General features: G+C 37.4%; 1 protein-coding gene across 1 annotated transcript; it reads right to left on the bottom strand.

Annotated features, from left to right (window-relative positions):
• Positions 1-707: 707 nt before the first annotated feature.
• ZMYM1 (zinc finger MYM-type containing 1) lies at positions 708-18,118 on the bottom strand. Its single transcript, XM_052637838.1, is given in 11 exon segments — positions 708-3,447; positions 4,052-4,089; positions 4,262-4,387; positions 5,323-5,476; positions 7,390-7,602; positions 7,694-7,868; positions 13,378-13,627; positions 13,836-13,905; positions 15,276-15,422; positions 15,424-15,440; positions 18,091-18,118. Coding segments are annotated over 11 exon segments (3,492 nt in total). The 3' UTR covers positions 708-1,173.
• Positions 18,119-18,818: the final 700 nt, after the last annotated feature.

The raw sequence follows: 18,818 nt of genomic DNA on the forward strand, positions 1-18,818 counted from the left end.
ACCTTATTTTTGACAAAGAAGGCAAGCATATACAATGGGGCAAAGACAGCCTCTTCGCCTCTTCAATAAATGGTCTGGGAAAACTGAACAGGTATGTGTAAAAGAATGAAATCAGAACACTTCCTAACACCACACACAATGATAAACTCAAAATGGATTAAAGACATAAATGTCAGACCAGAAAAACTATTTTTAAGTGAAAACAAAAAACTCCACTGAGATTTCATCTCCACAGAGATTAGTATCAGTCAGTTTAGTTCAGTTGTGTCTGATTCTTTGTGACCCCATGGACTACAGCACACCAGGCTTCCCTGTTCATCACCAACTTGCAGAGTTTACTCAAACTCATGTCCATTGAGTCAGTGATGCCACCTAACCACCTCATTCTCTGTCGTCCCCTTCTCCTCCTGCCTTCAGTCTTTGCCAGCATCACAGTCTTTTCCAAAGTCAGTTCTTTGCAACAGGTGGTCAATATATCATTATTCAAATAACACTATGCAACGATCAAAATGTTTCTTAATATTTAATAAAGATTTGAGGAAATAGGCACTCTCACATTGTTGGTGGGACTATAAAATGATACAATCCTTACAGAAAGCAATTTGCCAATATATATGAAAAATAAAAATGTGTAAATCTTCTGACCTAATAGTTCCAGTTTAAAATTTTACTTTATAGCAACTCATGTGCAACATGACCTATGTACAAGGTTATTAAATGCAGCAATATCTGCAATTGACATAGACTGGAAAGAAAATGTTTATCAGTAGGGACTGCTCCAATATATTATGGTACCTCCATACAATTAAATCTTATGTGGTTATTAAAAAAAGACTCAGAAACTCTATGGACTGACACACGGAACATGACAAAAATGTTATGTTAAATGAAAAAGGCACGCTGAAGAACAGTGTGTATTGCACAGTACATTTATGACTAAGTATTTCCAGAAGGATATTTAAGAAAAACAGAGAATACTTGTGGGAGGGGGAAATGAGTATTTAAAAAGGGATGGAGCCTTTTCACTATGTATCATTCTATGTCATGAATTTTAAACCAAGTAAATGCTACTAATGAAAAACCTTTTTTCTTAAAAAGACAAACATCTGAAATAAAAACTGTAATATACAACAGAAATAAAAATTCTTTCAGGTGAATTCAAGCTAGCAAGTACTATATTTCTTTCACCTGAAGGATAAACTTTTCCACAATTCCATTGAGCCTTTCAGGTTCCATCAGTTTATCTACCAATTCCTGCTCAACAGCCATTAGGGCTAAGCCACTAAGCTTTTCTTGTCCCCTGGTACGACATAAATATGTTTTAAGACGAGACAGTGTAGAAAATGAGTTTTCAACACTTGCTGAAGTAACTGGCCAAGACAAAGCAACATATAATAGCTTTGATATGCAAGGAATATTATTGTGAAGACCATGCTGAATAAATAAATGGCCAAGATTGCTGAAGTTGGTAAAATCATATTCCAGGACAAAGTTGAGCTTTGCATAGTGCCGATAAAATCTAAGTTCTGGGATGATGTCTGCATCAAATTTATAAAATTCTTGGACCTCTTTGGCTGTTGCTTCATTTAAGGGTTCATTCCATTTAAGTAACAGTTCTGAAATTTGCTTCATTTTACAATAATCAAACTCTAAAAAACACAATTTTAAATTTTGCAATACAGTATCCAAGCCTTGGTAATAAATATTAACTTTGTATTGTTCTTCTGTGGAGGTAGGAAAAAACATACTGTCTGTTTTGCCAGGATCTATGGTTTTCTGAATTTTTCTTCTTTTTTGAAATGAAGGTCTTTCAACTTCAAAACCTTTACAGGTTATTTTTTGACATATTTCCTCTGCTCCATCCCAGATAGTTTTGAAATAAGTATCATTTCTTTCAGATGATAAACACTCCAAAATTGCTTCTATTTTTGAAGACAAAGAAAAAATGTCTATTGTTTCACTTTGAAACTCTTTGGAAAGAATTCCTATAACACTTAGTATTCGATAAAGAAATTTCAAACAAAAGATAAATTCAAATTTAGAAACCAAAGCCAACAAATCACTCAATTCATCAGCTAAACTTGTGTTTGAAGAATGGTTTGATAGAACTTCTAGCGTTTCAATGATTTCTGGAAGACCCTCAATCACAGAGAGTAATGTATTATCATGGACTGTCCAACATGGTTGTGATGTGTGTTTCTTGCATGTTTTGCTTTGACTCAGCTTATAAATGTTTTGAAAATTTACCGACATTTCCCCATGAATAGTGTTGAACAAAGAACTGAGAGTATTTAGAGCACTTCGGAGCTCTTTTACTTCTTTACAAAACCTAATCACAGCTAAATCCAAACAATGTGTGTAACAATGCAGGTATAAAGCTCTTGGCTCTTCCTTCTTAAATTCTGCTGCAATTTTTTTAAATTTTCCCTTCCAATTACTGGTGCTATCATAGGCCTGGCCTCGTAGTTTACTCAAATCAACTCCAATCTGCTGCAGGTAAGCTTTGATATTCCTGTGTAAGTTGGTCCCAGTCATCTCTTCAACATCTATGAAACCCAAAAATCTTTCTTTAATTAATACAGCCTTTGATGTTTTCTGTGGGTATCTTACACAAACTGAGAACTGTCCTTTAGTGGCACCATCAGTTGTCTCATCACATATTACTGAAAAAGCTGAGGTGACATTGATCTCATTTACAATATCTTGCAATATTTCAGTCTTTATTATTTCAATAATATCATTTTGAATCTGTGTACTATTGTAGAAGTCAACTTGTGAATTCATAAGTTGAAATATTTCTTCTCCTTTATCCTTTGCTCGGATTTCTAACAATTCTAAAAAATTGCCTTTATTCACAGATGAAATAGACTGGTCATTTCCTCTTAAGAATAAACATTGCTTTCCAAGAAATAAAATATTTTCAATTATAAGCTTTAGGTACTTTTTATTTCCTTCAATCTGCTTTGAATGACTGGATAAACTGTCATTAACAGCTTCATCACAAAATTGGTATTCTCTCCAAAACTGCAATGACTTCAAATGCATTTCACTTTTTTCATGCTTTCTGAATTTTTCCAGAGTTTTTTTCCAATGGGAAATTCCTTGCGCTGTAAGTGACTCTCTTCCATAGTTAAATTTTTTCTGGCAGAACAACTGGCATGAATAACAGAACATTACATCCTTTTTAATACTGTTTTCTAATCGTTGAAAATAAGATTTTTTAATACTTCGTGATTTACCTTTAACTTTTTGTATCTTGGATGTAAATTTTGGGTGGCGTAGTCTGTCACTTTTTTTCGTGGATTTCATATTGTTTGTAGCATCTTGGTTTAACATATGATCTTTTTGTTCTTCTGTATTTAAGGCAACCGTATGCTGACTGACTACAGATGATGGTGGTGAGAGGCTTGGCTGTTGTACACTATTACTTGATTCACTGGGTGAAACCTTGGGAGAAAAAGACAACATTTGTTTGAACAGTTTTCAAACAGTTAATTAAAGAGGGAAACATTAATAATTATTATAACTCAGTATTCTTATTAATAATTTCAAATCAGACTTGAGATCTAAGAACCTGAATGTGAATACCAAAAGGTGTTTATTGCTCTGTTTTTGGCTCCAGGATCAAAACAGGAATGAATATGTTCAAATACACATATAATATGTTTAAAAAAGGAAAGCTTAAAAAAGAAGGCAGTTAGTAGGCTTCCCAGGTAGCTCAGTGGTGAAAAATCTGCTTGCCAACGTAGGAGACACAGGTTCAATCCCTGGTCCAGGAAGATCCCACAGGCCGCAGAGCAATTAAGCCTGTGTGCCACAACTACTGAGGCAGAGCTCTAGGGCCTGGGAACCACAACTACTGAACTGCACTTGCTTAGAGCCTGTGCTCAACAAGAGAAGGCATCACAATGAAAAGCCCACACACTGCAACTAGAGAGCAGCCCCCACTCACAGCAACTAGAGAAGAGCCCATGCAACAAAGACCCAGCGCAGCCAAAAATAAGCAATTAAAAAAAGGCAGCAGCAAAAAACAATTAAAAATAAAACTTACATCCTCAATGACATTTGCTGTTACTGAAGAAACTGTACCTGTTAAAGCATAAATTCAAGATCTTACACCATAATCTATAAAATAGTATCATTAACTACAATTACTTTTTTCATATTAGACAACTGAAAGGAAACTTAGAATAAAGACAGATTCTATAATCAAGTATGGCAAAACAGTGTATATGTCAAATATCTTCACATCGATTTTTACCTTGTAATACATCAGAGTTCACAATGGGCAGGGCATCATGAGTATCTGCCAATGACACTATATTGCTTATAACTGGAGTTGCATCTTTCTTTGGAGAAGGGAGATTCGTTGAAGTATCATATACCACTGAAACATTTATTGATAAAAATGAAAAGATTTCTTATAAACCAGGCAGAATCAATCAATCAGAAAGCACTGTTTAATAACAACTATCTCCATGAATAACATAAGTATCTAATAGCTTTAAGTATTGATGAATACTGGAGTACTTTTTATTAGGGCTTACAGATAGCCAGGTTCTTTAGGATAACATTAATACCAACATTAAACTGATAATTAACATTTTTCATATCTTTTACGTTTGCACAGTTTCTTAGTCCTTTTGTATTATTTGCTTGAAGTTTCAAGTAAATCTTTACTGTGAAATTACCCACGAAGAACACAAAAAAGATTCCTATAGGATCTCCTAATGGTATCATTTCTAACCATTCCAGGATTCATCAACTTCAATATGAAGGAGCTAAGTTGGTATCTTAAGTATTGCAGAAATTTCTATAATAAGTCCACCTGCATGATGCATAAGCCCCAGGGGAATTATTCATTCCACTGTCTATGAAATTAACACTATTGGTCCCATATGAGACTCTTTGGTAGAATGCATAGTTGGCTCTGGATTATCTATCCCTTTCTATTAGTGAACATCAAAGTATTTTCAACTAGCTCTGCTTCATGTGAAAAATGTAACTCAGAGCCTTGTTTTTATAAAGCAGGGCTAAGTAGAAGATTCTGTATTCTAATACAACAATCTTTACAAGTAAATATTAAATCTTGTGATGAAGTGGCCTTCCTTTCATGCAAAAACATTGGAAAATCTTTCTTTGAAACAAGTTTTAGATTCTCCCCCTGCCCCGCTTCCTCCCCACCCTCCCAGGCCTCAACTCCAGCCACTACCTGTTTTAAGTCAGCTTAATTTGGCAATGAATTAAAGTTATAAATTAAGGGAAAGCAGTAATGTTGTTCAACAGTTACTAGATCTTTGATAACTATTAAGCAAATAATACCTGTAGAAGATTCCATCTTAGCTTTACTATAAGCAGAGAAACAATTAATAGAGCAGAAAAGCTCTGTCTTCCCCAAGTCATTGGTAGTCTCAATCATTTCATCTGTGGGCTTCAATGATTTGCAAAGAACAGATGGAAGTGATTTGGCTGGTTTCTGTTAACAGAGTAAAATAACGTTCAGATTCCTGCTCTATGACATATACCCACTACCACTGCTTAATTGAAATATAATAACAACAAAGTCACATTTTTGCACTTTCTTAAAAACCAGAAAAAAGGCCCTTATAGGTTGAAATGACTAAAATGAAAGGAAACGGATTAATCTATCAGATAATTATTTGTATTATTTGTTAGGTATATTAATAGCAGTAACAACACACATACAAGCAATGAAGTGGTCATAAAAGATGTTCTTCATTCCAAGAAATCAAAACCAACTTCATAAATGAACACAAGTCTTAATAATTACAGATCCTTCCCCAATGCCAACTTGCGCATCAACCAAGGAAAGCCTTCCACTGGTGCTAAGGAGGAGTCAGAAAAAATTGCCTAACACACATTACAAAATGCCGTGGGAATCACTGTTTTCTAGTGTAACTTCATGGTAAAAATTGCAAGCATATTCTAAGAAAGTTACATACAAGCAGTGAGAGGTACAGAACATAGTGCCTTCTGTAAGCAGTTAAGTGTGCAAAGGAAAAGGATAGAAACTGAGAGGTTCACCACCTACTCTTTCTGGTGAAATGGTTAGTTAACACTAACAGTAATGAAATCAAACAGCTTTTAGGCGTACAAAATGCAAAGACAAATACAAATAATAGATTTTCTGTGAAAGAATGTTGGCAAATGAACAATGTAACAAAAAAACAGTATAATTTTGAAAATTACTATTTTTGTCCCTTATGAGTTTTCATATTTTGAGAAATGTAACAACTTACCAATATTTAATATTAACCAACAAATAGTGATATAATTAACATATTACTCATGTGGGAAAGCCAAGACTTAATCTAATTCCTGACTACAGTTCACTAACAGTATGGGTTTTCTCCATTATCAAAATCATACAATACCTTAAATGTAGCATGGCATTGTGTCAGACATGCCTTTTAACTCATCTAGCCAAATCGGTTGTACCCTATCACACATGCTGAATAACTGAATACTCAAATATAGGTTCTTAAAATGGGAGGTCTATTTACTGACTGTGAGGGGTAAAGAAAGAAAAGAAGGAATGGCGTTAACTGCTTTCAGACAAAGAGTTCTATGCCCTTTGTTCTCCCATTTCTGGTCCCAAGGTAGGATACTTTCATGGTGTGGGAATTCTGCCACAGAAAAGCTGTGGCTCCCAAATGACCTATTTGAATTGTGGCTTGTTGAGACTCCCATCTTCCATTGCTTGTTTTTAAGGAAGCACTTACAGGGATAGAGTTGTATTTCAAAACAGTATCTGAATATGCAAGACGTGTGACAGTCCACCTCATGAAAGGGACTCAGAACACTAACTGTGTTATCTCAAACCAGTAGAGCACAGCCAGCTTCTCTGCTCTCAGAGCCACACATCCAAGGCTCTCCTATCAGAAGTAGAGGATTATTTCTCATTGGTTTACTGCCTACTAGGATTCCTGATTCAGAAAAGCATGTGACATTCTTGAGTCATCTTTCAGCCTTGCTTATGAGGTGTAAGAATTAAATATATGGAATTAAAAATAAAAAACATTTTTGTGGTTGAGTCCTACTGACCAATAGGCTATTGTTATTGCTGCTATCTAGTTTATAAATAAGCTTCCTTCTGCTTGCCTTTCCTTCTAGGTAAGGTGATCACCCTGAGATTCTTCAGGAAAATCTCCATGCATCTTTTATAATGAATTATTGTGTAAAAAAGAACTATTCTTTTACCTCTTTCATTATCTTACCAACTAAAAATAAGTACAATGGTACTAAAATCTATACCCCCAGTTTCCTAAGGTGGAAACAGTCACAAGCCAACTAATGGGAGTCAACTGTCCCATTTCTCACTTGAGTCTTGTACAATCAAATTCAAAATGAAGTGATCTTTATTCATACCTGCTTATGTGCTGTAATACTCTTTGAACTATTTAAGTAATGAGACTGTCCTTCCATTTGAAGTATATGAAACATACTAGAGCTAGTGGAACAGTAAGCTCCACAATTCTCACAACAGTTCATGATGAGGTTGTTAGCGGAGTGAAATTTTGAAAAACAGGCATTACAGCAAAGACTATGATTCACACTCTGGTATTTCACTTCGTACTGAATCTAGGATTAAAAAAAAAAGATCCAGTAAAAGCTCTGATATTTAAGCAGAATATTCAGAATCCCTTAAAGGTTAAGAAATATTGCAACTTACAGCAGTAGTCTTCTGACACACGCTGCACTTGGCTGGAACACTATTAGTACATATGGTAACAACTGGCTTTCTTTTTTCTTCATATGATGAAAGACAAGACTGACTGCAAAAAGTTTTGCTATTGGTAGTATCTTCCAGCTGAATACTGATCACATCCTTTAGATTTAAAATGTCTCTAAAAAATAAACAACAAGGGCACCATTAAACTTTACCGCAATTATTTTTTCTCTTCATAACCTAAACCACTCCCTTAAATAACTCTCTCCTCTTGTTTCATATACCTGAAGAACTGTGAAACAGTAGAAACATAAACCTTGAAATAAGAAAATCTGAATTTGGTTTGATCCCTGGTTGGGGAACTAATAAGATCCCACATGCCACAGGGCAAGGCCAAAAAAAAAAAAAAGTCAAAATAGAATAAAAAAAAGGAGTAAGAACTAAATAAATTACCAAAAAATAAAAGCAAATGTGATTTAAAAATACTGCACAATGAAATGACAACATTTGGAAGTCTGCATACCTCAGGGAATCAATATTTTCCAAATGATGATAATATGTAGAAAAAATCATTTGCAGGTAAAAGAACCATTCTAAGTACAAACAGACCACTAAATTTTCAGGTGACAGTACAAAAAATTCACTGATGTGGTTTCAGATTCCACATTACAACTAACATTTAAGAAACTACCATTCAAGTAGTATCAAAAAAAATTTACAACTATCTCAAACGCTGAACACTCCTCTCTCTTTCAAATATTTATTTGTAAGGTCAGATTTTCTTTAGACTTCAACCAAAACAACATTTTGTAACAAACTGAATGCAGAAGCAGATATGAAAACACAGGCAGATAGTAAAGCAGTTTGCCATACTAATAAAACGATGCTCACTAAATTTTTAAAAAAGCTGTTTTCATAAAAAATACTTATATCAACACGCACTATTTACTGAGTTAATAATTAAATAGTTAAAAATTCTTCAGTTTACATTTCCAACACAATATATATATAGCTAGATGTAATCTACATAAAATAAAGATCTTTGGGTCTTCAAAAATTGTTGCGTGTAAAGGGATCCAGAAACCAGAAAATCTGAGAACTGCTACTACAGGACAAAACGAAATATCTGGCTACCTAGATCCTTCAGAATATCAATCTTTCAAGATAACAGTTTTCCAAATGAAATACTCCTGAAATCAACACTTTAATACCCCAATATTAACAAATTTTTAGGTACAAATCTTCCTTGACTTATGACGGGGTTATGTCCAGATAAACCCATTTTAAACTGAAAATATCATAAGTTGAAAATGTACATCTAACCCATAGAACATCATAGCTTAGCCTAGTCTACTTTAAATGTGTTTAGAACACTTACCTTAACAACCTACTGATGGGTAAAATCATCCTACAAAAAGTATTATAAAGTGATGAATATATCATATAACGTAATGAACATGGTACCAAACGTGAAAGAATGGTTGTAGGGGTACATAATGATTTTAGGTTTATGAGTTGTTTATCCTTGTGATCATGTGACTGATTGGGAGCTGGGGCTCACTGCCGCTGCCTCCCATTGTGAGAATATCATACTGCCTATTATTGTACTAGCCCAGGGAAAGAACAAAATTCAAAATTTGAAGTAAGTTTCTGCTGAATGTGTATTACTTTAGCACCACTGTAAAGTCAAAAAATCATCATGGAGAACCACTGGAAGTTGGGGACTATCTGTACTATAAGCTTTCTGCCTCCTAGCACCAAAATAATACGTCAGTTTTCATTATCCTAACACCAGTCATTTTACTGGTTTAAGCTGTAGCTCTAAATGCAGTATCTGAGTTGTGACAAAATTTTTTTCTAGGATTCACTGTGTTCCTAACAGTGTTTAGGATTTGGGCATACAAAGATGAATATAATCTAGTCCCTAATGTCCAGAGGTTCATAGTCTAACTGGAGCAATATCTATTCTTTAAGAACATTATTTTATGAAAAATGTTTTGGGAGTTATGGACACTAGGAAGACACAGAACATGGAACAATTATCTGGGTGGCAGGTGGGGGAAAGGAGAGGAAGGAGTGGTATGGGAACAGATCAAGGGTACAGATATCTGAGGAAGATTTTTCAGATAGTAAGAAATTAGCCAGAGGGGAAAGAAGGCAGAAGAAACTACACTGACTGGCTTTTTCTGCTACTAGCATACTAGATTGCTGGCTTCTAATATACTACGGCCTTATTTAAAAAAACAAAAAAACAAAAAAAAACCATGGGAATTTCCTGGCAGTCCAGTGGTTAGGACTCTGTGATTTCACTGCCAAGGGTGACAGTTCAATCCTTGGTCAGGAAACTAAGATCCTGCAAGACATGTGGTTCAGTTCAGTTGCTCAGTCGTGTCCAACTCTTTGCGACCCCATGAACTGCAGCACGCCAGCCTCCCTGCCCATCACCAACTCCCGGAGTTTACCCAAACTCATGTCCATTGAGTTGGTGATGCCATCCAACCACCTTATCCTGCCCTCCCCCTCCCTCCTGCCCTCAATCTTTCCCAGCATCAGGGTCTTTTCAAATGAGTCAGCTCCTCGCATCAGGTGACTAAAGTACTGGAGTTTCAGCTTCAACATCAGTCCTTTCAATGAACACCTAGGACTTATCTCCTTTCAGTTCAGTTCAGTCGCTCAGTCGTGTCCGACTCTTTGCGACCCCATGAATTGCAGCATGCCAGGCCTCCCTGTCCATCACCAACTCTCGGAATTCACTCAGACTCACATCCATCGAGTCAGTGATGCCATCCAGCCATCTCATCCTCTGTTGTCCCCTTCTCCTCCTGCCCCCAATCCCGCCCAGCATCAGAGTCTTTTCCAATGAGTCAACTCTTCGCATGAGGTGGCCAAAGTACTGGAGTTTCAGCTTTAGCATCATTCCTTCCAAAGAAATCCCAGGGCTGATCTCCTTCAGAATGGACTGGTTGGATCTCCTTGCAGTCCAAGGGACTCTCAAGAGTCTTCTCCAACACCACAGCTCAAAAGCATCAATTCTTTGGCACTCAGCCTTCTTCACAGTCCAACTCTCACATCCATACATGAATACTGGAAAAACCATAGCTCTGACTAGATGGACCTTAGTCGGCAAAGTAATGTCTCTGCTTTTCAACATGCTATCTAGGTTGGTCATAACTTTTCTTCCAAGGAGTAAGCATCTCTTAATTTCATGGCTGCAATCACCATCTGCAGTGATTTTGGAGCCCCCCAAATTAAAGTCTGACACTGTTTCTCCATCTATTTCCCATGAAGTGATGGGACCAGATGCCATGATCTTAGTTTTCTGAATGTTGAGCTTTAAGCCAACTTTTTCACTCTCCTCTTTCACTTTCATCAAGAGGCTTTTTAGTTCCTCTTCACTTTCTGCCATAAGGGTGGTGTCACCTGCATATCTGACATTGATATTTCTCCTGGCAATCTTGATTCCAGCTTGTGCTTCTTCCAGCCCAGCGTTTCTCATGATGTACTCTGCATAGAAGTTAAATAAGCAGGGTGACAATATACAGCCTTGACGTACTCCTTTTCCCATTTGGAACCAGTCTGTTGTTCCATGTCCAGTTCTAACTGTTGCTTCCTGACCTGCATGTAGGTTTTTCAAGAGGCAGGTCCGGTGGTCTGGTATTCCCATCTCTTTCAGAATTTTCCAGTTTATTGTGATCCTTAGGTATGGCCAAATAAATAAAGGGTCTTATCTTTCTAACATGACTTAAAATGTCATTTTCAAAGCTATCTTTCAATTGGCTCATGAAACAGAATAAAAACTACATTGACTCTAACACAACATTGTAAATCAACTGATCTTCAAAAAAAAAAACCCTACAGTGACTCAAAATAGATTTTAAATCACTGCTATTAAAAAAACCTCATTGGTAACTGGTAATCAGCTAAAAATTCTGAGAAGTACATATCAATACAAGATAATAATGAACACAGATGAATGTAGACTAAAAAGTTCTGAAAAAAGTATACGTTATTCTGAACAATGGATGGCCTCTCCTAGCCTAAGCATCACTACCTTTCCACCAAACCTATTAAGTATTTTGTATCTAAACATTTTTATTCCAAATAAAGTTAAAACTTGCTTTTTTGTTCATATTGGATTTCTTTGCCTTAAAGAACAACTTACACACTAAATCCTTCCTGCTTCAGCCTTTTCAATCTGCCTGGGAGCTCTGCTGAAGATGTGTAACGGATAAACTCCAAACACAGGAACATGATACCTTAACTTCTTAGGGCCTCAGTTTCCTCAAAACCAAAAGAAAATGTTTGAACAGGATGATCTCTAAAGTCCCTTCCAGTTTTATGATTCTGCAGAGAAAGAAAGCATGCTGAAGAGAATGCCATACAGCCCACAGCAAAAAAGAAAAAGAACAAAGTACAGTGTTAAAAGGTTTACAAAGCACAAGAGAAAACGTAGTAGAATTCTGGGGAGGAAGATGAAGCCAGGGCTAACTTCTGAAGCAGCAGCCAAATGAGGAGCTAAAGCAACCAATGTGAAGAGTTTGTGAGTTTGTTCAGAAAATACCACCGATAGTCAACATTTCCTGGGTTCTTATTACATGCCAGCATTGTTCTGACTGCTTAAATATATTATTGAATGATCATAATTCTTATGTACATTTAACAAGACAGATGGGAATACAAAGAAGTTCTCAATGTTGTTTGAACTTTGGCAAGTATATGAATCACTTGGGGATAAACGCAGTTCTGATTAATACGCCTGGGGAAACCTGAGACTCTACATTTCTAACAGGCTCCCAGATGATGTTGATAAAGCCACTCAGGGACCACATATAGTATCAAAATGTGAACTAAGGAAGCAAGATTCAGATCATGGCAATTTGATTCCAAAACAAGGTACTATTTGAAAGGCATTTAGTCATATTTGGTGGCAAAACTGGTGGCTCATATATTCTCTTGTTCTGAAACAAAGAACATTTAAAATGTTTAACACTAGCATTTAATGAGAAATAACAAACCAGATTTATAATACCATATGACTCTCAAAGCACTGAACCTTTATATATCTCAGTGTAGAGTTCAAAATTCTGGATGTTATGAATCACTATTACTTCTTTTCTCCTTACCTAAATTGTCTCACGTAAGTAAAAAAGTTAGCAAAAGAGACCCCAATAATAGTTCACAGAAACCTTAAGACTACATCCATACACCTATGTTTACTGAAGGCCATTAAATTTTTTAAAGGAAAATTATGAAACAACTTCACTTGCCACTACAAGAGAAGCATTATAAAACTTTACTCCTTGGAAGGTCAAAAAGTAACTTATTATGATTAATTTTTTAGTAAGTTACTTTCTATACAGTTAAATGATAAAACAGAATGGGCACACAGTAACCCCAATTGTAGAGAATTTCCAATGTAAAGAAGAGGAAAATAAGTTTCGGAAGTCACATTATTTAAAGGTAAAGATAAACACAATTCCTATCGTTTTAATTTCTGCAATTCTCTTAATAAACACACACACAAAAACTACTTCTGAACAATCTATTATAGGAACCAAAAGCAGAAGCAACTTCTTTACCCTAAACCAAGGTGATTACTTCAGAAAAAAACAAAGAAAATTACAACCAACATTCTGATCAAGATCTATGTAGGGAAGTAAAAGAGGGCATAATTTAGAATTATATACTTTGAGCAGTTTGAACAAGTTCTCTTCGGAAGAGCTGGTGAACTGACAGATGAAATGTATTCAGTGATGCATGGTGTGGAGCAGAAAAGCTCAGTAGAACCTTTCCTCTGATAAGCAGTTTGTCCCTTTTGAAAAACTTTTTTACAACCAGAACAGGAAACCTGAACAGCTGTGGTTGAAATTGAAGGAAGCATCTTATTCATGCCAGATGATGCCAGAGAAAGCTGAATGCCTGTAGTGATCTGAGGAGCTATAAATACAAAACAGGAAGGAAAAAAAATTAGTATTTATATAAAATTAAGTATGTATTCTTTCACTATCTTTTAGAGGTTACTTCTTCTGGACTTGAAACCCAAAACAATCAATGCACTATTTAAGGGGATTCTAAAAAAGTAGAATAAACTGGCCATCATATTCGTCAGAATAAATATGATTAACTTAAGTAATTCTAGTACTACCGTCTGAAAACGCAGAGTTGACTTTCAGGTCATTCTCCTGAGTTTTGGGCTGCTGGGCTTGACAGTACTCCTAAAAAAAAAAAAGTTGAAAATAATGAAAACCATCAATCAATCAATAGAAAATTATATATTATGCTGAAGTCTGTTCAGTGAATTGTATTATTGCATTGAACCATGGTATATAAGTAAATATTCCCTTTCTGGTGACTTCTGGCTGGTAACACCCACTAATTATTACAGTATTTTCTACTGTACCTAGATACAACTTTATAAATTTTTGTTAACATAGTCCCTCAGCAGCTACTACAAAAAGAGGGTAGACATACTCAATAATGGTACTTATTTCCCCTTCTTGTTCTGATCACTAACAGCTAACTGTCTTCATAAGGACCTTAAACACAAAAATTCTTAGACTGGGCTGAATGAGTCTTCCAAAGCAGGATTTTTTTCAGAGCATCAGGCAATCAACCTAAACTTGCTCTATGTCTTTGAATGTTCAAGAATTGAAGTAACAGGTATTTCCTAGATGGACAATATTATTGCCCATTGTCATCCAACGAGTCATACCCTTTACTTGGTACTAATTTACTTTATGTTATTTCTAAACAGAATACTCGGAGAAGGCAATGGCACCCCACTCCAGTACTCTTGCCTGGAAAATCCCACGGATAGAGGAGGCTGGAAGGCTGCAGTCCATGGGGTCGCTGAGAGTCGGATATGACTGAGCGACTTCACTTTCACGCACTGGAGAGGGAAATGGCAACCTACTCCACTGTTCTTGCCTGGAGAGTCCCAGGGACGGGGGAGCCTGGTGGGCTGCCGTCTATGGGGTTGCACAGAGTCGGACACGACTGAAGTGACTTAGCAGTAGCAAACAGAATACTAGAAGTAAATTTAAAATGAAATTGCTTTTCATTGTAAATTTCAACAGGTTCATATACAGACAATCTAAGGAAATTTAGCCCTGATTATAGCTTGATCTAATTTATCCTTTATAGGTTCTTTAGCATTTGATAAGTCTAAAAAAGTTTAAGGATAAAAATGAATCTAATTTGGATAAACAAAGAAAAATTCTAAGTACTTAAAATGTACTAAATAATTCTATTACTTAATAGAGATAGTAGCACAAAAGCATATAACTAGTTATTTGTATTGTTTCAAGTTAAGAAAAATGAAAACAAATATGTGCTAACCTCAGATAGACCCATAATACCTTAAGCAATCTTTTTTTTATTAAACCCAATACCCACATCCAAACAGTCCATCTTTCTCTCACATTCTTGCACATGCTTATTATGGCACTTAACCACACATTCTACATTACTTGGTCAACTGCTTTGGGGAAGAAATTAAGATTTTCAACCAATAAACTAGCATCTGCATAAATAAATTTTAATTAAATGCTACCCTGGAAAATAGAAAATAAGGTGAAATATTTACCTGAGTATTGTCGGGTTCTACCTTAACTTCATCTAGCCTCTTCACTTGTGTTGCCACTGCCTTGTCACATTCACCATTTGTTGGTGATTCTTTCATCTCAGTATCTGATGCAAAGAAATCCTCTAGTTCCAAACTAATGGGTTTTTTTCCTTGGGAAACAGTTTCCTAAAATAAATTAGGAACTGATGAAGAATCTGATTTTTAAAAGTTCCCTCAAATATAGTAATTTTCTGGAGGCACAAAAGGTTCTTTCACAGTACCCTTCCTTCATCCATTACTCTGCAATATAGCTTTGCTTTTTACACTTCTCCAGTAAATAAACTTCTATGCCTTATTCTGGCATAAAGACTAGTCTTCTCTACTGCTATTCCCTCAAGCGCCCCTTCCCCTGATTATTGGTTCCTCTCATGCTCACTCAGTCATGTCCGACTTTTTGTGACCCCATGGACTGCAGCCCACTAGGCTCCTCTGTCCATAGGATTTCCCAGGCAAGAATACTGGAGTGGGTTGCCATTTCCTCCTCCAGGGGATCTCCCCGACCTAGGGATCAAACCTGTGTCTCCCGGTTCCTTTCACAGAAGCATTTAAATACATTAAAAACAAACAAACAAAAATCCAATTTCTAAAGCTACTGCCTTCCCTCTAACCAATTCTTCTCTTGTCTTTGAAATTCTGTCCCTCCTTGACTCATAAGTCCAAGACCTATTTCTCCTCCAACCTCTTTGCCAGTCTTTTTCTCATTTACTTCATCTCCTTCTAAATATCTGTGTTCCTCTAAGCACAATTCCTCAGGACTCTTTTCACTTGCTCATGGGCACAATCTGGGATTCAAGTATCATCTATATGCTCTTTTCCCCCTATATACCTCAGCTCTAGCCCAGGTAACCAACTACCTATTAAATATCTCCACTTCAATGTTCCAGGCATTCCTCAAATTCGAGACTTAAAACTATATTCCGGGGCTTCCCTGGTGGATCAGTGGTTAAGAAATGTGCCTTGCAATGCAAGGGACACCAGTTTGATCCCTGGTCCAGGAAGATTCCACATGCTGAGGAGCAACTGAGTCTGCTGTGAGCCACAACTACTAAGCCCATGAGCAGCAACTATGGAAGCCTGCATGCTGCAACAGGAGCAGCCACCGAAATGAAATCAGAAGCCCTTGCACGCACAACAAAGAGTAGCGCCCCTTCTTCACTACTGGAGAAAGCCTGCATGAAGCAATGAAGACCCACCATAGCCAAAAAAACCCAAAAAACTTAATTCTCGTATTATCCCCATAAGCCTGCTTTATATATGTCGTCTTTCTTGGGAAATGGCTTTATGGTATATACCCAATTTTCCAGGCCAGAAATCTAGGTACAGCCATAAATTCCTCTTCTCCCAAAGTCTCACATCTAACCACCAAATTGGATCAAATGATTGTCTTGAATCTATTTTCTCATTATACTTAATGCCTCCTCCACCTCCCATCAATTCCTTTTTGGTAAACAGTATTAAGAAGAAACAACAAGCCCAAGATAGACTTATTTGTGTTAAGTCCCATCAAGACTTAATACCTAACTGAACTGCAGTTTCAGACTCTCCAAACAGTGAAATTTTAAGCCAGTCAGTTAATTTCTTGGTCAGCACTAATGAGGTAATCTGTCCAAAACATTGTCTGAAATAGTCTACTCTTTTAGCTTCCTTATCCTACCTTCTTTCTGCCTATAAAACCTTCCATCTTGTGCAGCTCCTTGAATATCCTGCTATTCACTAGATGGCATATTGACAGATCTCTGAATGAAACCGATTAGATCTTCAAATTTATTGGGTTGAATTTTTTTTTAACAGTAGCTAATATCCAAAATCAAAATATAAAAGACTGTGTGCATTTAGCTTAAAAAAGAACTCCCATTTTATAACTTTTGAGGAACTATAGGAGCCTTTTGATCGTGCAAAGCAGACAGATTAGAGTCCCTGGAGAAAGAGAACCACATATGGCTTTCTTGATGTAAGAGAACTATTTCGGCCTAAACCATTTGTGATCTAAGCCTGGCTTCAATGCTTGCCCTTCAGCAGGTCTTAGTAATTAATGATCTTGCTCATGGTGGTGGTAGCTGCTCAGTCATGTCTGACTCTCTGCAACTCCATGGACTGTGGCTTGCCAGGCTCCTCTGTCTGTGGAATTCTCTAGGGAAGAACACTGGAGTGGTACCCATTCCCTCCTTCAGGGTAGCTTCCCGACCCAGGGATCAAACCCAGGTCCCCAGATTCTTCACCGTTTGAGCCACCAGGGAAGTCCAAAATTAATGAGTTGAACTAGATAATCTAACACCAGTGCGTGTGTGCTAAGTCACTTCAGTTGTGTATTACTCTGTGACCCTATGGACTGTATCCTGGCAGGCTTCCCTGTCCATGGGATTTCCCAGGAAAGGATACTGGAGTGGGTTGCCATGCCCTTCTCCAGGGGATCTTCCCAACCCAAGGATCAAACCCACATCTCTTATGTCTCCTGCACTGGCAGGCGGGTTCTTTACCACAAGGGCCACGCGAGGCAATGCTGAAACAAGGGAGGAGCAGTCAAGAAAACAACACTGCCGCCATGGGGTCAGGCTCCTGGTTCCTCAAGGGAATAATACCTTTGAGGTCCACAGGAACTAAGGCTCCCTTCCAGCTGGAGGGTGGGAAGATGCTGTTGACCCTCCAGACTTCAATCAACTAAACCTTGGGCTCTGTTGACCTTTGTTCCAGTTCTATGCTGAATTCTTCTCTGTTCAAGCCCCTTCGTGAATATGCAAGCACCCTTAGTTTAAAGAAGAAGGAAATGGCAACCTACTCCGGTATTCTTGCCTGGAAAATTCCATGGACGGAGGCGGCTGGTAGGCTACAGTCCATGGGGTTGCAAAGAGTCGGTCATGACTGAGTGACTTCGCTTTCTTTCTTCCACTTCAGTTTAACACTTTCCCAGTTTTGCTGTTGGGGAGACAATGCTTTGGGTGAGCTCCCCAGTGTTCTCCTTACTTGCTGCGTGTATATGTGCTCAGTCTCATCCGATTCTTTGCTATCTCGTGGACTGTAGCCCGCTGGGCTTTTCTGTCCATGGGGTTTCCCAGGCAAGAATACTGGAGTGGGTTGCCATTTCCTTCTCCAGGGGATCTTCCCAACCCAGGGATCAAACTTCCATCTCCTGCCCTAGCAGGTGGATTCTTTACCACTGAGCCACCAGGGAAGTAAGTAATAACAAATATTTCCTTCTCCCAGTATTTGCCATGATTGTGTTTATTGGCTTGACAACCACAAAGAGGTAAACCCAGTTTTCAGGCAACAATTGTTCAGTCCCAAGGCCTCTATTTTCAAGGACAGACTGATTCCTTGCATTCTCCTTGTTTCCTTGTATGCTAAGTAGCTTCAGTCATGTCCAACTCTTTGCCGCTCTATAGACTGTAGCCTGCCAGGCTCCCCTGTCCATGGGATTCTCCAGGCAAGAATACTGGAGTGGGTAGCCATGCCCTCTGCCAGGGAATCTTCCTGACCCAGGCATCAAACCTGTGTCTCTCTTTTTGA

Source organism: Budorcas taxicolor, chromosome 3 (genome assembly GCF_023091745.1).
Source record: "Budorcas taxicolor isolate Tak-1 chromosome 3, Takin1.1, whole genome shotgun sequence".
In the NCBI taxonomy this organism is placed as follows: domain Eukaryota; kingdom Metazoa; phylum Chordata; class Mammalia; order Artiodactyla; family Bovidae; genus Budorcas; species Budorcas taxicolor.